This window comes from Ctenocephalides felis, unplaced genomic scaffold (assembly GCF_003426905.1).
Source record: "Ctenocephalides felis isolate EL2017-DRISC unplaced genomic scaffold, ASM342690v1 CF-g0.4_SCAFFOLD_03539, whole genome shotgun sequence".
NCBI classification, from domain to species: domain Eukaryota; kingdom Metazoa; phylum Arthropoda; class Insecta; order Siphonaptera; family Pulicidae; genus Ctenocephalides; species Ctenocephalides felis.
In genome coordinates, this window is record NW_020539693.1 from 369 (window position 1) to 24818 (window position 24450).

The window sequence follows — 24450 nt, forward strand, 5'->3', positions numbered from 1 at the left end:
AGTTGAACATTTTAATCCAATAGGTGAATCTTATTTATCATTAATTAAGTTGATTATTTATACGTTCGAGAACTTTATGCAACTTGCCTTAAGGCAAAAACTTATGTCTTAAGCAAATTACTGGGACTTTCCGTACCATAATGAAATATTAGAGGAATAAAATTTAGTAAAAAATATATTTTTTGGAAATTTAAAAAAAAAATTGAAACAGAAAAGAATTTTTCTTCAAAAGCCGTCGTTACTACTTCAACACAAAAAGAATTTTTTTGAATCAATAAATTCACATGCTTAGTTTTCTTAAAAACTGGCATTTTTTGCATATTAGCTCTATCTCTGAAACGGGTAGACTTGCCTTTACCAAAAATTAATCAGCACATCTCCCTATCAATAGAAATCTATATTTTTTGAACCAGTCAAATCGGTTGATCCGTGCGCTCGAAATGTGGACAAAAAATTGTATCCGTACATACACACATCCGTTTTTTTTCTCGTAAGTATGCCAAATGTTCAGAAGCATTCAAAACTTGAAGATGTGCAAAAATTTCTCAATTTGGATTTTTGGACGATTATAATAACTTTCTCTACGGGAAGTTAACTAGATGTAAGTGGAATTTTGCCTCATGGCGAAGAAACGGCCCGCCGATCTTTTCCAAAACTAATCAGCATATATCGTATCTCAAACAATTTTTTTAATATTTAAAATTGATTCAGGTTTGCGGAATATAATTGTCGGTTTACACATACATTTTTAGTTTAATTTGGCCTCAATTGTTTGACGAATGACTTTAAACGTCTAAGAAGCATAAGCTTTTTCTTCCGGTATGTTAAAGATTGTGAAAATTTTACAAATATATTCAAGCAAACGAAATTGGTTCAATTACTAGCAGTTTGCTTTTTATAATAATATATCAGACGAAACGGTTGCAAGTGAGAAGGTCTTTTCTATTTGGTGAAAATTTTGAAATCATACTTTATTAAACGAAAAAATACACGGTATATTTTAAATTTGTTATAATAATTACTCAGTTTTTGCTTAATTGACTTTAAAACTAAAATTGATTCTAACAAGTGAGTCTGCATAAACTTTAATTACTATGGAAAAAGTTAATTATAATTAAGCACAGTAGTCGTCGCGTGCTTGAACGATTCTAATCAGAATCTATGCCGAAGCAAATGTACTTTCTATGGTGTTTCGTAGCTACTGATTGCAGTGGACATCCGCACTTAAATAATATACATTTTTGGAACAAGAAATGATAAAATGTGTTAAACAAATTAACGTAATTCATACAATTATAAATGTTATAAATATGTTTTCAAAGATATAAATTGAAAATCGTTTTTGATGAAAGCGAATTTTTGATTTTTGAAGAAAAAGTTGAGCTTTTTATTTAAATATCTAACTCTAGTTTTTATAGATTAAAGTTTAAGTTGATTGTGTATTCGTATCGTAAAGCTTTTGTAACTTGCTAAAATACTACTTACACGAGTTTATAATATATTTTGTCACTTTTTTCTACATACTTAATATCAATTTAAATATCTAAAAAGTTTTGATACACTATTATATTCTAAATGCATAATATGTATCAAGCGATAAGAGATGATTCGTGATAACGAGTTTTTTTTGGAGGCGTTCAACTTTTGATTTATGCTCACTGGAAGTAAATAAATTAAAGATTATTTGTCACATATATTCATATATAAATAAATAATATATATATATATATATATATATATATATATATCAAAATTTCCACGTTCAAAGCCATCAGCTCAGTTGCATCCAAAACGTTTAGTGTTTATAATCAAAATGCCGGTGAGTAATTATTAAGTTTTCCTTTCTGATTTGCACTATATTCAAATAAGAGTTTAATTTAAATTTATTTTATGAGTGGTTTGGTTTTTTTGTGGTGTTACTGGTGCGTATTTAATATCCCAGGTTTATTTTTTTATCGTTTATAACCCCTAGTAGATATTTGATAAGATTAATAGTGCAGTAAACGGAGCGTTTTAGGTCTGAATTTTTTTACGGTGCTCCGAATTGAATGAAATTTTGGAATTAGGTTCATCTTACCCTCAAGTTCAAAAGTGAAAACAATTCGGGTTGCGCCATCACCCCCCGGGGGACGGTACCCCCTTCTCAATTGTGTAATTACATTTTTTCAAATAACGTCGGAAATCGATAGAAAAACTAATTATAAGAAAAAATGTCTTTTATAGTTTTTCAAAAAAACTAATACTTTTCAAGTTACTGGCCACTAAAGATTCATATATTTTTGGCGTTTTTCTTCGTTTTTTTTGCAAATATCTCCTAAAATATACATTTTAACGAAAATCATGTAATGAACAAAATAATGTCAGTAAAAATCTTAATAAATCGGTATTACATAAATTTTTCTAGGAAAAATATTGAGAAAGATTTGAAAGAGCAAAGTTGTTTTTTATTTCGTTCAAGATTTAATTGTTGTATTTAAAGCCATCTAGTGTCGAGGTTTTACATTTTATGCGTTTCGGTGAAATTGGGTTTTATAGTGCTCAACATAAGCTTTAAAATGAGTGCTGTTACAAGTTTTTTGCGTGTAAAATGAGTGAGCTATCGTGCAAATAAGAAGCATATACGAAGTTTTTTTCTTTTAAATCATATGGTTTAATGAGCGCCATTTCCACCAGAATTAAAGTAATTTACATTCCATCTAGAATTCACTTCATTATAGACATCTTGATGGATTCTGGCAGATTCACTACTTTAGTACAAACTATGTTCAGAAAACTCACGATTTTATAAAAACTTTTTTTTTCCAATTTTTAAAAAAATCGAAATTATTTTCATTATATCTCAAAAAAAAATAAAAGATACGTATAAAAGCATATAGATAAAAATCAAAGGGATCTTTCTGGCTTATTTTTGTTATTTATTATTTTTCTTTCACACAAAAATTGACAGAGTTATGAATGTTTAAAGACTGCGCGGCCGCGCAAATTGGAAAAAAAAGTTTTTATAAAATCGTGAGTTTTCTGAAAATAGTTTGTACTAAAGTAGTGAATCTGCTAGAATCCATTAAGATGTCTATAATGAAGTGAATTCTAGATGGAATGTGAATTACTTTAATTCTGGTGGAAATGGCGCACATTAAACTATGTGATTTAAAAGAAAAAAACCTCGTATATGCTTCTTATTTGTTTTTTATTCTTTCAACACTGCTTTCCCTATATCAAAACATAAATTGAACATTAATAAAACTCAAACGTGGTACTCTCAAGGCCTATGTATTTCATATATAAATTATTGCGTTTAGAAAGAGAATCCAAACATAATAGTAATTTTAGTTTTATGATTTATTTTTTGAAATATAGAGAAATTTTCAACGATTTATGTGAACTAGCAAAAATTAAGAACAATGATAATATTATCTTCACTTCTCATAATAAACAAAAAGCGATGTGGTCACTCATAAAATCGGAAGTTAACTTTAAAGCAAATTCTACCAATATTGAATGCCTTAATATTAATAATATAAAAATTTATGATCAGCTATTAATTGCCAACGCATTTAATATTTTTTTCGTTAATGAAGCTTTTAATTTGACTTCAAATATAACTATTGATCCGGTCATATCAAATGCAATCTTTCTAAAATAAAAACTAATTCAAATTCCTTTTATCTATATCCTATATCCTCCGAGGAATTGTCGCATGCAATTTCTTCTCTTAATAATTCTTATTCCTCAGGACCAGATGAAATTTCATCTGACATTTTAAAACAATTTTTCCCATTATTTATTGATAAACTTCTCATATGTTTTAATAACGCTATCGATAAAGGCACCTATCCAAATCATCTTAAACATTCAAAAGTTAAGCCTCTTTATAAGAAAGGGGCCACTGATTTAATTAATAATTACAGACCAATTTCATTGTTAAATACTTTTGATAAAATTTTTGGAAAAATCTTACATAGTCGCCTTAATAATTTTTTAACAAAAAATGGTATTCTATTTAAAAATCAGTTTGGATTTCGACAAAAATGCTCAACATCCCATTCTATATACACTTTATTACATGATATTGTTTATTCTTTTGAAGATGGTAGCTTTTGCATTACAATTTTTTGTGACTTGTCCAAAGCCTTTGATAGTATCTCCCATGATATCCTTTGTAATAAGCTTGAAAAATACGGCGTGCGTGGTTTAGCTCTTGACTTATTTTCGTCTTATTTATCAAACAGGACTCAGTCTGTTTACTTGAGCGATGATGATGGTTCGGTAATAATATCAGACAAATTAAATATCAAACTCGGTGTCCCTCAAGGTTCAATACTTGGACCTTTATTATTTCTTATTAATATAAATGATCTTCCAAATTGTTCAGATCTTTGTAAATTTATTCTTTTTGCTGATGACACTAGTATTATTGTTAAGGGAAATTCTTTGGAAGAAATAAGTAACAAATTAAATTTAGTAATGGCTTCAATTTCCAATTGGTTTAAATCCAATAATCTTTTACTCAATAATGATAAAACCCAAATAATGTCATTTCGTACCGTTAATAAAATTAATAATGAGATAAGCTCGCTGAACGTAAATGATACTATTTTCAAATTTTCTTCTATCTCGAAGTTTTTAGGCATACAATTGCATAAAAACTTAAATTGGGACTATCACATTGATTCTATACTAACACCCAATTTAACGAAAACGTGTTTTATGTTAAGAGTTCTTAAATCTAAAGTTAGTTTAAATTGTCTTCTCTCAATTTACTATTCCAATTTTTACTCACACATCGCTTATGGAATCCAGTTTTGGGGGTTCTCTCCATCTCTTAACCGCATTTTCAAACTTCAAAAAAGAGCTTTGAGAATAATTTTTTCTATTAGTTCTTTATCCTCTTGTAAAAACATTTTTCGTGAACATAGTATCCTTACCGTTCCCAGTATATTTTTCCTCATTACTTTATCGTTTATAAAAAATAATCCCGAACGTTTCAATTTGTCTTCAATGTCAAATTCTCATTACAAGACAAGAAACTTAACTATTAAAGCACCAGTATTTAAACTTGCAACGTCTTTTAACTCAATTGACGGATTTGGAATTCAACTTTTTAACTTACTACCATTTCACATACGAAAACTAAATAATCATAAATTTCACAATACTATAGTAAAATTCTTAAAAGCTCAATATTTCTATGATATTTCAGAATTTGTTAATTTTGATATTAAACAATACTTTGCTAACCAATGATAATTTAGTAATCATCTGCCTCTCATTCATATGATCTTTTCCCTAAATTTTATTATTTAATAAATTTTACTAACCCTTTCTATATAAAATATCTTTTATTCAAATTCATTTATTAGTATATTTCTTTTTTGATACTGCGCTTCTTCCTTTTTGCAGATCCAAATTAGAATTTGACGCACATTAACGGACAGGATTGATTCAAGTCTATTTTCTGTCAGCAACTGTCCACATTGCACTTATTATTCCGGATCTTCTAACGGTGTCCAAAACGAAGATATTAAATTGTGCATCATATTCTGAAAACATGCATTGATTATCTAAAATGTTTCAGTTGGTCTCAACTGAACATATCTAATTTTTCTTTTCATTCCAGACTTGGGATGAACTCGGATCGCGTCACTTGCGGTTTCATGATCTCCGATATATATATATATATATATATATATAATTTTTTGTTTTGTTTTTTTCATATTTTAGCGTAAATACGCGTTACCCATGTTCAAAGTCACTCAGAAATTGAGTGGTAATGTTCATGATTATGTAACGTACAATAAAGCGTTTAGAGGTGAAATTTCTTTATGTCTGAGACTTTTCACCAAACTATAAACTATAAACTATAAACTATAAACTATTTGCACGATAGCTCACTCATTTTACACGCAAAAAACTTGTAACAGCACTCATTTTAAAACTTATGTTGAGCACAATAAAACTCAATTTCACCGAAATGCATAAAATGTAAAACCTCGACACTAGATGGCTTTAAATACAATAATTAAATCTTGAACGAAATAAAAAACGTCTTTGCTCTTTCAAATCTTGCTTAATATTTTTCCTAGAACACTTTATGTAATACCGATTTATTAAGATTTTTATTGACATTATTTTGTTCATAACATGATTTTCGTTAGAATGTATATTTTAGGAGATATTTGCAAAAAAACGAAGAAAAACACCAAAAATATATGAATATTTAGTGGCCAGTAATTTGAAAAGTATTAGTTTTTTTGAAAAACTATAAAAGACATTTTTTTCTTATAATTAGTTCTTCTATCGATTTCCGACGTTATTTTAAAAAAATGTAATTACACAATTGAGAGGGGGTGTCATCCCCCTGGGGGGTGATGGCGCAACCCGAATTGTTTTCACTTTTGAACTTGGGGGTAAGATAAACCTAATTCCAAAATTTCATTCAATTCGGAGCACAGTAAAAAAATTCAGAGGTTATACCCTTTTTTCCTCTCTGTTTACTGCACTATAAGACAAATGACACGAAATTTTTAAATCTTGAAAACTATCGTGAAAACATTTAAAAATAACTTATCTCTAAAAAAATTTCTACATTTGAGTGCCATGAATTCTGAAACAGTCTAATATAGAAGACGATATCATATAGTGAAACATATGTTAACTAATAAATTATTTATTAGTAGCAACTAATAAATTTATTACATCACTAAAAAAGAAAGCTAGATTTTTAACTTCCCGAAGGAGAAGTTTATGTCTTCTAATTCATCAAAAATACGACTCGCTAATTTTATGTTTTTTCGACGTTTCATGCCATTCTGAATCGAATGAAACCAAATTTGGAAAAAGTATGTGTAAGTATGTGAACAGATTTTTTGCCGTAAATCGATGTTTTCTCAAAACATGGCTGGGACCTATTTCCAAAATTTAAAAGCCATTCGATGCCCCTCGATGAGGACTATTGTTTGATAGTTTTGTGCCACGATCGACCAAGCCGAATCTTTATGAATAGCAGAAAAGTGAAAAAAATTTCGTCCACGTTTTAGCCCCCAATTCTGAATATAGGTAATTCAAAAACCGTTCGAAAGAATTAATTGGGAATCGTGCTGATTAGTTTTTGGTAGAGATCGGCCGGGTCGTTTTCTTGTAATAAAGTGTTAAAAAGCTTTTTTTCGACGATTTTTATCATTATTTTTTTGAAAATGCGTCAAATTTAGCAAAAATTGGTATCGTTTTCATGGCATTTGACAACGATAAAACAAACAAACAAAAAATTGTCATAATTAGACCGTTCATCGACGTTTGCTCAAAACGCCTGAACCGATTCAAAAAATTAAAATCAAAATTTAAAAGCCATTTGATGTATCTCAATGAAGATTATCGTTTCTCAGTTTTGTGCGACGATCGACCGAGCCATTTCTTTGCAATTTGGAAAAAAGTGTTAAACTTTTCGTGATACTACCGAATCGATTTTATAAACTCAAAACTGTTTGAAAGATATTATTTGTGAATGATACTGATTAGTTTTAGGTGAAAATCTATCGAACCGTTTTCTTGTAATTAACTGTTGAAAAAAAAATTGAAGCCGAATTGAGAATGAAAAGCTGTATCTTTTATATACTTTGCTATTAAAAGTAACTTGCAAAATATTTTTTTTTATTAATTCTATATGAGATGAGCAAACATGTAGGTACATCACATATTATAATATGCCTATAAACATTATCAACATAACTAAAACGACATCTATTCATTCTTATTTATAACTGTAAAATTATAAGTTTATCTCAAATTTTGGCATTGAAGAGTGTTATCTGAAATCGTTTATACCTTTATGACGTGAGCTGTAAATCAAAGGTGGATTTTGTCTTGTTTTCACAATAATTTAATAATATCATTTATCACTGTAAATTACTAATATCATTTATCATAACAATTTAATAATATCACATATCTAATTAGTTAATAATAATTGTTAGCGGCCTTGTTTAGTTTTTATGTAGACTTCAAATTTGCAATTACAAAATACTTACTTATAGCTTTAATTTTTCATCAATTACCTGAAGATTCTGAAAAGTACTAAAATAAATTGTAAAATTACACATTAAATAGAATAACTTATTGAAATAATTTGCTAGTTTTTGTTGTAAAAATATACATAATATGTTAGAACACTTTTAATAACATTATAAAACCAAAACACTACGAAAAATGAATTTAATTTTTAAAATCCAGAAATTTACTGAATAATAATATTATCGAATATTTTTACCTTTCCGTAGGGTAAGTTATAGTAATCGCAAAAAAAAATCGAAAAGGAAAATTGTTATATATCTATATCTTTTAAAGGTTTCTGAATATTTTGGCATACCTTAAAAAACCTTGGAATACCTTGGATGTTTATGTGTGTGTGTGAATGTGTGTGCGTGTGTGTGAGGGGAGGGGTACAAATTTTTGTCGACGATTTCGGAAACACCGATCAACCGATTTAAATAATTTAAAAAACATTCGATTTGTATTGATAAGGAGACGTGCTGATTAGTTTTTGGCGAAGGCAGGTCTAGCAGTTCCGAAGATAAGGGGCAAAAAGTGCCAAAAACGGTAACTCCGTTTTTAAGAGAACGGAGCGTCCGATTTCAATAATTCAAGAAACATTTTACTTGTATTGACAAGTTGAAAAAGTGATTAAATTTTTGGGAAGGCAGGTCTAGAGGTTATGGACTCTCAATAAAATAAGTTAAAAAATTGTCATTTGGCGTTTTTTTAACATTTTGTTTATTGGACATATATACATCAAATTATCAGATATCAGATTATCAGATCAGTTCCGTACCAAGATTTTTAATTACGGTACGAGAAGTTTCAGCAATTTGCCTTAAGGAATCACGATGCCATCACGCATCCTACTAGTTGGATTTTATATTTTATATAGAAGCAATCAAGGTGAAAGTGTATTATATTCGGAAAAAATATTAATTTCAAACTTACTATTTTATTATATGACGTTGCAAATGTGTGACTATGATTTTCTTCATCAGCGTAAACTTGAACAAATTATTTTAAACAATTTTAATAAATATTTTATTTTTATTATTTCATATGTTCATACATAATTAAATTAATTTATTTATTACACTTTTAGGCAATCAACGGTCACCAAACACCAAAAAAAGATACGGACCTTGTGAAGATCGAGACCTCGGATCTTCCTCAATTAAGGGATTTGTTCAAGCCGCAAAATTATCCTGAAACGATATTCGTCTACTATTTTATAGATAATTATATAAATTGGCTGAAAAAGGAACCAAATATATCGATAGATTTTTACAGTTTGGATGGTAATTGGAAAGATGGCACTTTCGTGGCTCATTTACCAGTGAGTATTTGCAATTTTCCATTGCAACAAATGTACAAATTTTTCTAGATAGATATTAAAAAAAATTATGAGCAAATGTAAGTTTTATCTCATAATACATAATGAAGTAATTTATCTTTTTTAGGATCAAAACTATGTGGTGACCTACAGCAGAAAACCAGAAATCCAGCGATGGGATAAAATGGCAAATTCTAAAGTTTTAAAATGGAAAGAAGGACTAATGATTGGTGGTTTGCATAGTAATTTACACAAACCAGTTTTGGATTCTTTGAAGAACAGTATTGATTTGGTACCTCTTAAGGAAATTCCTTGCCCTTACCATTGGCTGCCGAAGGAGAAAGCTTTAGAGTTTGATGTCAGGTATTGTCATGTGAATATTTATTTTATGTTTGGATAAACGTAAATTTAGTAAGATTTTAAACATATATAAAAAAACTATTTTATGGTTAATAAGATACATCAAAAATAGAACATAATAAAAATTTATTGGTGGAATTAGTTCACGTATGTCAGAATCAGATTTGGATTTGTATATTAAGAAACTAAACAAAAATTTTTGGGAACTATTGTTATTTAAACTAGTTAGCTGTGACTTGCAAAAGAACTTTCCGACATGTATAAATAATCGACTTAATCAATAATAAATCAATATATTAATTTATGAGTAATTTATAGGAATGCGGAATTGCTGTATGGCATCATAGTGTGACAAACTAATGCATATTATTAAATTTTGTGAAAACAACATTATTCATTATACATTATTGATAAACGAGCACGTGCTTATTATATACACATATTATTTTCCTATAGTAATGGGTCACAACTCGAAATTGAAAATTTTTGCGTATCATTACGTTTAATCTGAACATTTGGGCATACCTAAAAAAATGGATGTGTATGTGTATGCGTGGAAACAATTTTTCGTTGACGATTTTGGTCGTATGGGGAAACTGATTTGAAAAATTCAAAAAGCAATCGATTCCTATTGATAAAGAGATGTGCTGATTAGCTTTTGGCAAAGGCAGGTCCAGCGACTTCGGAGATTTGAAGCAAAAAGCATCTAAAAACATTCTATTCGTAATGATGGGGAGAAGCGGTGATTAGATTTTGGCAAAGGTCTAGCCGTTTCGGAGATACAGAACTAAATGTGCAAAAAATGGCAGTTTTTGAGAGAACTTAGCATCCGATTTGAATGATTTAAAAAACTTTTTGCTTATGTTGACGAAGCGATTGCTTTTGGGTAAAGACATTTTTTTATTATTTTTTTTTTAATTTTCAAAAAAAAAATTTTTTTTGAATGTCGAAAAATAATTTGGATTATAATTCTTATTCTAGCTAAACATCACTTATAATACTTCATATACTTATAATAATCGATTTGAAAACATTTAATATTCCTCGAATATTTTATTAAAATACGGGAAGTTCCAGCAATTTGCTTTAAGGTACGATGCCATACACTACTAGTTTTTTAATTAAACCACTTTTTCAAGGACTGTAATATTGTAGTATATTCATTAAGACCTGGAGCTCTATTGCCATGTCAAGTTTCAATCAAACCGGCGAGTATTTTTTTAGCAATATATTACGAAGAATCTGCTTTCCCGATCTTTGCGCAAAACTAAGTAGTACGATTCCCTGATAATATTTTTCGAATAGTTTCTGACTCTTCAAAATCGGTTCAGAATTATTGTCAAAAAAGCAAACGAAAAATTTTACACTTTTTCATAACTTTAATGAAACGGCTTAGCCGATCGTATAAAAAAAAAATAAAAACGCGAGTGCTTAACAAGTTTCAACGAATGGCTTTTAAATTTTTGATGTCGTTTTACCCGTTTTTGAGAAAACGTCGATAAAATGTCTAATTTTCATCATTGCAAAAGAGCTGGTAATCTTTTCAAACTTTGATGAATTTTTAAAATTAAACGACTTGTCGTCGGGAGGTTATATTTTAATATCTATTTAAGACCATAATATCTATCGTTAAAAATGTTTCATAGTAAAGTCCAAAATTTTTTTTAACGGTTAATTACGAAGAAACGGCCAGGACGATCTTTACCAAAAACTAATTAGCACGATTTTCAACTAATATTTTTCGATTGTGGTTTAAATCGTGGATGAAAAATTTAACTTTTTTTTGCTAAAAATAAAGAAGCGGCTCTGCCAAGCGGTTCAGCCGTTTCTGAACAAACATCGACGAAAGGTCTTCACTTACATAAACACACACAACTATATATACAAACACATACATACATTACTCTGGTCTCATTCGATTCAGAATGACTTGAAACGTCGAGAAAATTTTAACAAGAAAATTTGATTTTTTTGCGAAAACTTAAACTTTCCCTTCAGGAAGTTAATAAAACGTTAAAAGTAAAAAGTAGTTTCTATATATATAATTTTTGTATCAACCATGTTAAACTTTGAGCTATTAGAAAATTTAGAAAACAAAATTTATTTTTATTTACATAACAAAGATTTTGAAAAACTTGAAAGTCAATGATCGAAAAATTTACTTTTTGTTTAATTTGGATAAGCTTGACCTTTAAACATAACCAAATAAATACATTTTACGTCATTGTTTATGGAATTTTTTGATTCAATCGCTAAATCATTATAAAATAGACATTATATTGATATTATCGATATCAAAAACATGACATTACATATTTCACTTATCACTAATTTCTTAGAATTTTTCAATGTAGTAAGTTCTGTCGTTAAAATTATCAGATTATTTAATTGATATATAATTTCTAATAAATTTACAATCTTTACACAGCGGCACACTTTTGATTTACGATAATTTTATAATATTAATGATTCTGGGTAAATAAAGGATTGGTTGAAATTTTAAAGGATAAATTAATATGAAATGAAAATTTGGTGTTACTTTTCACTACATTGGATAAAATAATTACGTTCTTTTATTAATTTCTTAAAGAAATTTGTTTTCATCAAAAAATCCGATTCGCTAATGTTATGTTTTCTCGATGTTTCAAGCCTTTCTGAATCGAATGAGACCAAATTCGGAAAAAGTATGTATGTGTGTGTGTATGTGAACAGATTTTTTGCCGCAAATCGACGATTTCTCAAAAACAGCTGAATCGACTTTAAAAATTTAAAAGTTATTCGATGTATATCGATGAGGACTAGCGTTTATCAATTTCGCGACAATCAGCCAAGCCGTTTCTTTGTGAATAGCAGAAAATGAGATTTTGCAACAGATCAAGATTGATTAAGCTAAAATTGTGAAAAGATCTGAAAAGCTTTTTAGACTAAAGATCTATGAAATTTAGTTAAATATCTTAATTTAGATTAGACGGAATCTAAAAAAAATATTATTGTCTCCTGAGAAATTTAAAATCTTCAATTTTTAGAGATTATTCCATAAATTTAAAGCAAATTTCTTTTCATTTATAAATTTTTGAAGTAATAACTTCTTTTTTTCTTCAGAAAATCGTGAAGTTTAGAAATTATTTTGTTCAACGTTTCGGGGATATGGGATGCCTTCTTCTTCAGGAAACATTGATAACAAATGAAAAAAAAATTATTAAGAATAAGTGTATACATTTATATTCCTAAAAAAAATTGAAACCATTCACCTCTTACCTTCATAGCTGATCATTTTCCCAATCAAAGACTGAACAAACATAGAATCGCATCAAAAACTACATTTGAAAATTCATGTTCACCTTACTTAGTAATTTTCAATACTATTTTTTTTTCAAAATATCAGATGCCCTGATGGATACTATTTTGGAGATTTGAGAGAAGATCAAGCACCGTACATAAACTCATATTGGCCCCATGCTTTCACAGATTCTGTTAAATTTGTTCGAGATCAACTTGTTCTAAATGGAGGATTAGGTAAATAAATACTTAATCTTTATATTTTTTAAAATAATTCTAATTATTTCGAATCTCTCAACATAATCAAAATAATTCTGTTTAAATCTTCAACGTGTTCTTGCAGGATTGTACGAAAAGGGAACTGACGATTTAGTTTGTTGGATTATCCTCAATAACTACGGAGGTTTAGGTATGCTCCACACCTTGGACAAGTATAGAAGACGAGGTTTTGGAGAATTGATGACCAAAAATTTCAGTAAGAAGTTGGCATCAGGTGGAAGAGATATCTTTGCAGCCACCGTTGTCGGTAACGTCAGTGCTTATATGTTCAAGAAACTTGGTTTTACCACTTTGGGCCTGACTACTTGGTATCAATTTTAAGTGATAAAATAAGTGCTATATGGAACTATCACTTATTTTATCACTTAAAACTTTTTCTCTTAGATGTAGTGATGAATACATAATTTCAGGTTTGCATATAAATTAATGTAGCCTCACCGAAAATAGTTGTGGTTTCTATTTATTCTTGAATAAAATTGCTGTCTTTTTTACTTTTTGTAAAGTAAAAAGGGACAGTATATCTGATCTCTCGATTATATATATATATATATATATATATATACATATATACAGGGCCGGTCCTGCCTTGCATGCGATGCATGCAAAAAATGCGGGCGCACGCCTTAGGGGGCGCCAAATCGAGTTTTGGAAATTAAACGTATAATATATTAATAAATTGTAATAAACAATCTAACTTACCTAGGGATACGGGGACACAAAAAGCATATTTATTTTGCAATGTGATATCAGTAGAAACAATTATTCGATTAATGACTCCGCAAATTACTAAATAACAGCTCTGTTTATTGCTTAATCTACTTATTCAATATTTTCTTTGTTTGAAGTTACGGTGGAATCGAAAAAGAAATTATCTAGTGTTCAATCCCGTAAGCGCAAACCTACGAAGTTTTAAATTATTCGGCATTATTGACGAAAAATTGCGAGCTGATTTAGTTGAAACGGAACTTGTTAAAAATATAAACAAATTATAATCGGGAAAATAAAAAATGGGGTGTCAGTGCTTAGAAAATAGCATGTTTATTCCGAGGAATTGAATTGTAACTTTTGCGTTTGTTCCAAATGTTTCGCTTCTGATGAATTTTGAAAGTTGAAGACATGCGTGATTAGGGTTATGGAAATAGAACAAATCTAAAAAATGAAAGCAAAATTTACTTTGGAACAAAAATCATAAGGCTTTTTTTATACCTAGTGGTGTCCATACTCTAAATTTAATAATTATTAACTATGCAGAAATGATACATATCAAATATAATTAGATTTTTTTTTCAATATAGTTCAAGAAATGTGTATTTTTTTTTATACTTTACTAATTTTTGGGCAATACTTCTAAAATACGTTAAAAAAATATCACAATCACAATTGAAACAATCTGATATTCTGAATATGACGGGAAAACAAGGATGAATACAATTCGGGTCTTACGATATCAATAGGGAGAATTTTACGCCGCAATTTTAGATATTGTAAATAATGAAAAATTAAATTGAATTAAAATTTTAAAAATTCAACATGAAATACATGAAGCTAGTTTTTTTTCAGCTCTCCTGGTATGATTTGCTCAATAGAATAAATCGCATAATAAATAAGTAAAATGTTTCAAAATCCAAATATTAATATTGCACATACGTTAAAAGTAATTGAAAATTTAAAAATATTTGGTAATAATCAACCCGCGAATCGCCTCGATTTTCTAAATAACTTTAAAATCAATGTATTTTATACGCTTTTAGATTATATCCAATTTTTTGTGTACTAAATCCTAAATAATTAAAAATCCTAGATAAAACTAAATTCAGAATAATTAAAAATTAATTTAAAAATAATATGTACATATTTATATAATTTTAATGATAAACTGTTAAAACAGTTAAAATTAATAGGGGGGGGGGGCGCTAGAAAAAAATTTGCATGCGGGCGCTAAGGACCCCAGGACCGGCCCTGCATATATATATATATATAAATATATATATATATATATATATATATATATATAGGGTGGATGTTTTCGAATTTTCTTGCTCACAGGAGCTCAAATGCTTCCAAATTGATAAAAAACAATTCTCTGAAAGTTTTAGCTCTCTTAATGGGACCGGCCGTGGTCCCGTGGTAAGAACGTGGGCTAGCAAATCCTAGTCCCGGGTTCGAATCCAACCTCGGTCGGTTCGGTATCAAAACAGCTTGATACCAAATTTTCACTTGAAATCATAGATTTCAAATATGATTTCAAGTGAAAATGGCCTTTCGTGGGCAAAGCTGTAGTGGCAACACGCCACTTGGAAGTAAAGAGGTACTAAGATGGTATCGCTTTGAAATACAAAAAGGAAGTCGAATTTGTATCTCTATACAACAGAAAAATGTAAAGGCTCTGACATCGTGCAACCATGATTGAGTGCATTTTCAACTCAACCCACGGACCTGCCCTTGGAAGAAATATTCGTAAAGAAAAATGTAATAAACAGTAAAAATATGTAAAGAAAAAGTAAAATATATGTAGTATGTAAGATAAAAAGAAAAAATAATTAGTAAAAAAAAAAAAAAAAAAAATAGTAACTTTAAGATAGTATCACTCCTGCTAAAGTTTCTTCCTAAGTAAATACTTATTTTATGAAATATATCAAATTTTTGTTGTAAATTTTTCATTTATAATCAAAATAACCAAAAACTAAGTTATTTTCAAAATTTTGATTCACTTGTCGCTAAGTTATAAAACAAATAAAATTTTATCCTTGTTATTTCCATAGAAACGTTGGTTGGAGTGCGGTCTATCTGAAAGTTATTATTAAGAGCTAAAACTTTCAGAGAATTGTTTTTTATCAATTTGGAAGCATTTGAGCCCCTGGTAGCAAGAAAATTTGAATACATCCATATTAAGGACCACCCTAATATATATACTATGTATATATATTAACAACGCGTTCATATTTTCAAACCGTGTTATAAAAGCTTGTTTTGTTAATTGCGATATATTGATCTTTAATTGTGAAAATATTTTCGAAGAGAAGTTTTGTTTTACTTATATTTATATTTAGATATATGATTACAACAAAAACTGATATCAGTACTGCTTGATATCAGGTTTAATGAGGGAATGGAATCTGCAATTCTGGTTGCAAGGCTAATGCTATTACCACTGAGCTACTAAACAAACTTAACCATAATTTTAAATTATATTATTTGGGGCTGAGTATATATATATTTTAACTTTTGTGTTTTCTATATTTCGTTTCACCATCCAAACAGTGTTTCTCAAACTTTTTACAATCTTTATCTTTTATCTATACATATTTGGTGATGCTTTTATGTCTTGAATTCAGTTTTACCTCAGATCAAATTCAGTTTGCTTGATAGTACATTTCTTTATTTTTATTAGTATATATATATATATATATATATATTTGTATTATATATATACAGGGTGTCCCAGACGTTGACGTTAGGCCAAAGCGGGTTGATAGTATTGACCTTAACTATCATGAAAAAAATAGAAAAAAAATTATCTCACGTTGTTTGGAAATTGTGAGCTTTCAAGTGTAACCTAGAAATTTGCTGAAATTATGACCATTTTTCGTTTATTGTAGTTAATTTTTACAAACTTTGTTCATTTATACTTTGGCAGCGTAACCATGAATATCATTTCTATGACTACAACCAAAAGCAATAACACAATTGTCCTAAGTTCTTTAGAATTTAAACTTTTTGTTGAATTATAAATTTAAAATCTAAAAAATCGGTTGGCATTGAGAGTCTCTTTTTAAAAAAAAAATCCTGAAGTGTGTTGGCAAGTTTCATAAAAAATTGGCGCATTTAATCAGGATTGTAAAATGGTAAAATAGTTTACCATTTAAAATGAAATATTTGTGGAGTACTAGGAAAATTATACTTGATAACATTTCAAATTAACCCAAAAATATAAAAGATTTTATTTAACGATGTTACTTTAGTGAGAGTCTCTCCTTTAACAAAAATTTCCCAATTTTTGATGATACTTGCCAACACATATCATCAAAAATAGGCGCTATTAATCAGGATTGTATAATGGTAAAATAGTTTACCATTTAAGATGGAAGATTTGTGGAGTACTAGGAAAATTATACTTGATAACATTTCAAATTCACTCAAAAATATAAAAGATTTTATTTAACGATGTTACTCTGGTGAACGAGGCTTTTTTTGAAATAATATACATACACTAAGTATCGAGAACTGTTGCATAAAACTCAAAATAATTACTGAAGCATTAAAAAATTTTGTCGCCTTCAAAATAGACCTTATTCGAAGTAATGAAAACATGCCAACAATTAATCCAATCTTCAAAGCATCTTTTAAACGCCTTTATAAGGATATTCTTCAGCTCCTTTGGCGTTTTTTTCTTACAAACATTGTTAGTGGAATCTATCGATCCAAAGAGGTATCTAACAATAGTATTACTTGTAATTCTATACTTAAGTATCCATGACAATAAATAATTTACAGAAGGATAGATCTAGTGAATACGTTGGTTGTCCCATGATATTTCATGAGTTTATGGCCAAAAAAGCGTTCACAATATAGGCGTTGTGTGAAGAGAGTTCAACAATGATGGTAGAGATGAACAGCAAAGCGTCTCATGCCCAATTTGATGGTATAATTGATTTGTTAGATATGTTAAGGTCAAAAACTAACTTGACTGAACCTAAATGGTAGTTTACCAACACCATTTCTTGACTTAGGCGACGATTTCATCCATTGAAGATGTTGATGGACGTTCAGATCTTTCACGACCTTACGGCCTTCTGGCTTCACACTACTCATAAACTAGGATTTTTGATAAAGTACACTTGCCATAAGCTTCATGTATAATATTCAATGATTAGTCGTATATAATTCCGTTCGATAATTTTGTTTCTTGTGAAAATCGACAAACATGCTTGCAGTTACCCGAAGTAAGTGAACACAAATAACAAAATAATTAACAAATAACGATCACACTTTGCACCAATGTTAAGAACAGTTGGGCTCCAGAAAAGAATATTTAACATATTGAGCCTCTTTTTGAATGAGCAATTCCCGGTATTTAGTTGGCAGTATATAAATATTACAGCTACAATTAGTAAAATAGAAAATTAGATAATATTTATTAATTCAAATCTATTACTGTTAAATTGTTGTCATAGTATATAATTATGTTTATAAATCAATATATATATATATAATATATATAAAGTTTATTAAAAGTGTTAATAAAATCATTAAATGAGTTTCATGTTAATAAAATGACTGAATCATTAAATGATTGTCGTCGTTGATTATATTTTAATATTTTTATTTGAAGTATTTCGCAGTTTTGATTGGTGGTATTTAAAAATGAAAATTATTCATTATTTTATTCTTAATATTTTTATTTTATTAAAAAAAGAAACATTTTAGATAAATTATAAGGTAATCAACTTTCAAATAGTTTGAAGCTTTTTTTTTTTCATTTTGAGGTCTTGTGTTTAGTTTATGATACCTAAATATCATTTTTAATTGTACATTATTTATTAACTTTCCGTAGGGTAGTTATAGTAATGGGCCGAAAATCGAAAATGAATTTTTTTGCATTTTTCGTCGTTTTGAAGGTTTCTGAACATTTTGGCATACCTTAGAAAAAATTGATGCATGTGTTTGTGTTTTGTGAGACTGCAATTTTTTGTCCACGTTTTCGGGCGCGTGGATCAACTGATTTGAATCGTTCAAAAAAATTTGATTCCTATTGATAGAGATGTGCTGATTAGTTTTTGGAAAAGGCAGATTCAGCCGTCTCGGAGATACAGAGCATTGAGAGAACGGACCATCCGATTTGCATGATCCAAAAAACAATCAATTTGTCATGATGGAAAGAAGTAATGATTAATTGATTGGCAAAGACAGGTCTAGCCATTTTGAACATACGGAGCTAAATATGCAAAAAATGTCATTTTTTGAGAGAACTAAGCATCCGATTTGAATGATTTAAAAAACTTTCTGCTCGTGTTGACGAAACGATTGTTTTTGGGAATTTTATTTTATTTTACAATTTAAAAAAAAATCCAATTTTTTTTTATGTATATCAAAACTAATTCAGATTTTAATTTTAATTATTGCTAAAGTTGTAAAGTCCACTTATATACTTTAAATAAATAATTTGAACTTTTTAATTCAGTTCATATAATTTTTATAAAAATTATACAATGATACAGTATTTATAATAATCTATGTGAAAACATTTAATATTACTCGAATATTTCGATACGGTACGTAAAATTCCAGCAATTTGCCTTAAGGGACAATGCCATACAGCACTAGTTTGTTTATAAAATAGAAAGTTTCACTTCTTTCCAGGCATGCCATACATCATTGTCACCATGAGCGGTAACCAAGATTTTTGGCAATGTTATATAAATAAATTGTACGTATATTTCAATCAAGATATAATTTTTTTATCCATAAATAAAAAGAAAGAATTTCTAGTTTTTCATGGATATGTTTATGTTTGTCCTTTATTTGCTCCTCTAAATAATCAGTATCGATCTTGATTTGCTTTTCAGTAATTTGTGTTCATATTATTCATAAACTGATAGCAAATGTGCAAATATCTTTTATTAAATTATGTTTTAATAAAATTGATTTCGAAATCAAATTATCTATGATGTTGACATATGTTTGCGGCGTTTATGATATAATCTGTGTGTGATTAAAAGATAAAAAGACATATATGCACATTATCAATTACGTACATATTTTTGATCGCTTTTTTAAATCTACTGGCGCCCAATTTATGGCGCCAAGATATGCTTTTAGTCAAGAAAATATCTTCGACTAGCGTGTAGTAAGACAATACTGGGTGTAAGTGGCATTGTGCCATAATCAATTTTGCATGAATTTCTAGAGAGGGGTTAATACTTGATTTAATCAATAAGAACTGAGATCTACTTAGAATACGTGTCTATTAAAACTTTGAAAAAAGTTTATACTTTTCTGCTAATTATAAAGAAACGGCATGGTCGATCGTCGCCCAAAACTATTCAACGCAATTCTTTATCGAGTTAAATGATTGAGGAATAAATATTTGATATCAAAATTATATCGTAATTTTTAAAATTATCTTTTAATTAAATTAAAAACAATGTGTAATCTGCTAATAATCTCCAAATAATCTTCAAAAAATGTATTTAACCTTTTTGGAGCTCGAGCTGGTGATCACTTTATGAGACAAATGTAAGAGTAAAATTCTTAAATTAGTTTGTTTTGGCATAATAAAGTATTATTTAATTTGGTATTAATAAAGTAAATATTGTGTTATCAGGTTTTAATATTTATGCAAATTTCCATTAGCATAATTTTTTTTAAATAAAAACTAGTGGTGCATGGCATCGTATCTTAAAGCAAATTTCTGGAATTTCTCATGAAATATTCAAGGGATTTTAAATGTTTTCAAATAAATTATTATAAATACTGTAACTTTCATTATTTATATTTTATAGATAGAATATGAGAGCTTATATATTGGACGACTATATTTGTATATCTAAACAAATTACCAAAACCTAATCTAAGAGTTAGAATGAAGAAGCTTATCTCATATTTCTAAGAATTATATAAAATGAATTTCAAAGTTAATATTATTCATTACTATATAAGTGAGCTTTAGAATTTTGGCTTAAGAATTAAAATTAAACTCCGAAAAATTTTCGATATATAAAAAATTATATTTTTTGAAAATTTTGAAATTAAAAGAAAGAAATTGATTGCTTTCCTCGAAAGTTAATTGCTTCTTCATACAGTCAACACAAGCAAAATGTTTTTTAAATCATTTAAATCGGATGTTTCTTCTTCTGTAATTTTTAGCACTTTTGGCTCTGTATCTCCAAAACGGGTGATTCTGTCTTTGTCAAAAACTAACTAGCACCTCTCGCCATTAAAACGAATTGAATGTATTTTGAATTAATCTAATCAGACGTCCCGTTCTCGCAATAACCAAATTACCATTTTCTGCACTTTTTGCTACGAAACTCCGAATCGGCTGGATCTGAAATCTAGTCAGCACGTCTCCCTATTAATAGGAATCGAATGTTTTTTTAATCAATGAACTCGGTTGATTAGTGCGCCCGAAATCGTGGATGAAAAATTGTATATATACGCACACAGCACACATACAAACATTCATTTTTTCTAAGATACACCGAAATGTTCAGAAACTGTTAATAAAGATATGTAAAAAATTTTAGATTTTTGGACGTTTACTATATTTGATATTAAAAATTCAAAATTCAATTCTTGTTTTGTTGATGTTGGATTATTTTCATCTAATTCTAATTTTATTATTTTTTTTATAAAAGCAAAATGTCATTACCTTAGTACGTTTGCTATTACTATAAATTAATCATAAAAAATTTGTTTAGTTCACTAGTTCTCGGTCTATTTTTTAGATTGAGTTTATAAGATACTCCTAAGATTGAACACTTTTCCATTATTTGATGAAGCATCATTATCAATATATTTTTTTCGGAAACAAGAACATCCTTCATCATAAAACTTTTGGATAGAGGTAAATAAAAAGTGGTGCTTTACCAAATATGAAGACTCTATTTCTCCTTCTTCTGGTGGCAGCAGCTTTCACATTATCATGTGCTGTTTCTTGTGATTTCATAAATTTCAATAATGGCGAGTTGAATTTGAAGAATTGTTCTGGAAATTTAAGCCATTTGGAACCACTAGTGGTACGAAAGTTCGATGCTTACGAAGAATTGAATTCAAGAACTGGCAATGAAACATATTTTATTGGAAATTATGTTAATCAGAGCGAACATCGAAGTTTGTGCGTCGAAACAGAACTATATGACGTTGATCATAGTACAACATTGCAGGTATGTATTAATATAATTCAAAGTATATTTAAGGTAATTATAAACTATAATAATAATTATAATAATTTGATTTTGAACAAAATAATTTTAATTAAGTGTTTATTATAACATTATAATTATAAATATCAATAAAAAATTGTAAGCGAAAATTCCAAATTATTATTTATAATTTTTTTTATATTTGTTACCCTCTCCAAAATAATTAACATCAAGTAACAGTAATGAACAATAGTATAAATTTAATAAAATAGTACAAAATAAAGAATAGAATTTTCAATAAAATTTTATCCATAGTATGTTGTTTTAATATAAAATAAAAGCAAATAAAAATAATAATAAAATTAATGAGTAAAATAAATAAAATTTCTGAATAATAAAATAATACTAGAAAAACAATAAAGTAGAATAAAAACAATAAGTGAAAGATAATAATAAATATAGCAAAACAATCAGGCTAAAACGAAATATTTCCAATGATCTCATAAATAGCCATTTGTAAACGCTGACATTGATATTATTGTTATTATTATTATCATATTATTATCTTATTATTTCTAATATTGTTATTTTGTTATATTTATTATTATTTATAATAAAGTTTGTAATCGCCAGAAAATCTGATTTGCTAATTTTATGTTTTCTCAGTGAAAAATAAAATTTAGTTTGCATATATTTGTAGAAATAGTTTTAAAAAATGAACTGTTTCAAATCTGAACTGAAAAATTGTTAGAAAAATAAGAATTTTTTTTTAATATATTAATATTTTTTACTTATCCAAAAATTTCAAAAGTGCAAACTTAAATTCTTTATCAAATCCCCCAGTGCAAACTTAAATTCTTTAACAAATTAAGCAGTTTGTTCTGATTAGCAGAAAAATGTAAAATATTTCGGCATTTTGTAATTTTGGTTTTGAACGATTACAGACACAAATAGATGTTCCAATGTCAGTATCAAACAATTCAGAATGACTCGAAACGTCGAGAAAACCCAAAATTAGCTAATTGATATTTCTGGCGTAAACAAAATCTTCTCTTTCGGTAACAACTGTTATATATTTAGAGGTTGCAATAATATGATTCTATTATGAAAACTACAGCTTTTTTTTAGTAATTTTGTTATATAATTTATTAAATTATTATATAGGTAGGTTTCTACGCAGAACGTCGTGATGGGCAAGGTTTCGGATATTTTGAGGCCAGTATAATAGTTCATGAGAACACTGACGTTAAAGAACTTATTTCATTTGACCGTAATTCATCTACTACTTGGAAGGATATGTATTTGCTATCTAACACAAATGGAAAAGCATTAGTAAGTTTTTGTTTGTGAACTAGATAATGGATTTGCAGTATATTGTTTTTTATATAAACACAATAATAATAATTAGTTGTTTCCCTGGAAGCAAGTCTATCATATGAAAGCACCAAATATCAATGAATTTTTTTTCTCTTCCTTGTATTCCTATTATTATTATTATTCACATATTCAAACTTCTGCTTCTGTTTTCTGGTCCTGTGCTTCATTATCAGTTCCCTGTATTTTTTTCTTTTCACGTAAGTCGTCAATCATCTGCATTCTTTTTTTTCTTAGTTTTTTCAGACCTCCATTTTACCATGGATGACGTCGTAAGGATCTCATCCAGTTTCCATTCCTTTTTATGATATTACTCAGTAGGGTTTTTTCTTTTACCACTCTCCTTAGCACGTCTTCATTTGTTTGTTATCTTATCTATCTGTACCATTTTTACCTCATTTAGAAACTTTATATTTATTATTATATATTTCTATTTTCTAGATGAGGTTCAACCTAGTAAACGACTACCATGTAAAGTTTGCAATAGATTATATCAAGATTTACAACTCCAATTGCTTTTATCCAACTCAAGTTCCACCAGGGACCACTAACCATACCACTTTTTGGCCGCCTGTTTCCAATGGAACTACCCCAAAACCACATCATCATAATACATCGCATGCTGACATAGATGTAAACATTGATGTTGATGGTGGAGTTGATGTTGACGTTGATGTTAATGTTAATGTCCACTGATTTTATTTGGACGAATTTTGATTGGTATTACTTTTTTCTGTTTTTATTATGCTACCGCTTGTGGAATTGTATTGTGTAGATATTATTCTATACAATATAAAATAGTATTTTATAAATATACAATAAATTGATTTTTGTTTGCAGCTTATCATCTTGTTTTTCTGTTGTTTTTTGTTAATGGACTTAAATTATAAATCCTAATGATAGAAATAACAAGTATGTAGACAGTTGTAA

General features: G+C 28.4%; 1 protein-coding gene across 2 annotated transcripts; it reads left to right on the forward strand.

Annotated features, from left to right (window-relative positions):
• Positions 1-1778: 1778 nt before the first annotated feature.
• LOC113382659 lies at positions 1779-24075 on the forward strand. Of its 2 annotated transcripts, XR_003367674.1 has the most exons (7): positions 1779-1819; positions 9134-9367; positions 9492-9727; positions 13110-13240; positions 13347-13478; positions 23311-23478; positions 23962-24075. XR_003367674.1 is itself a non-coding variant. In XM_026620900.1 (5 exons), exons 1-5 carry the CDS (start codon positions 1814-1816, stop codon positions 13601-13603), a joined length of 864 nt encoding a protein of 287 aa, XP_026476685.1. In that variant the 5' UTR covers positions 1779-1813; the 3' UTR covers positions 13604-13676. The 2 variants fall into 2 exon arrangements, 1 of the variants encoding a protein (XP_026476685.1); XM_026620900.1 differs by lacking the exons at positions 23311-23478; positions 23962-24075 and having other exon boundaries at positions 13347-13676.
• Positions 24076-24450: the final 375 nt, after the last annotated feature.

What these genes read in the sequence shown, in the direction of transcription:
- LOC113382659 (XM_026620900.1), top strand. An exon ending in CTTTCGTGGCTCATTTACCA is followed by an intron (nt 9,368 to 9,491) that starts GTGAGTATTTGC and finishes TATCTTTTTTAG; the next exon opens with GATCAAAACTATGTGGTGAC. An exon ending in GCTTTAGAGTTTGATGTCAG is followed by an intron (nt 9,728 to 13,109) that starts GTATTGTCATGT and finishes TCAAAATATCAG; the next exon opens with ATGCCCTGATGGATACTATT.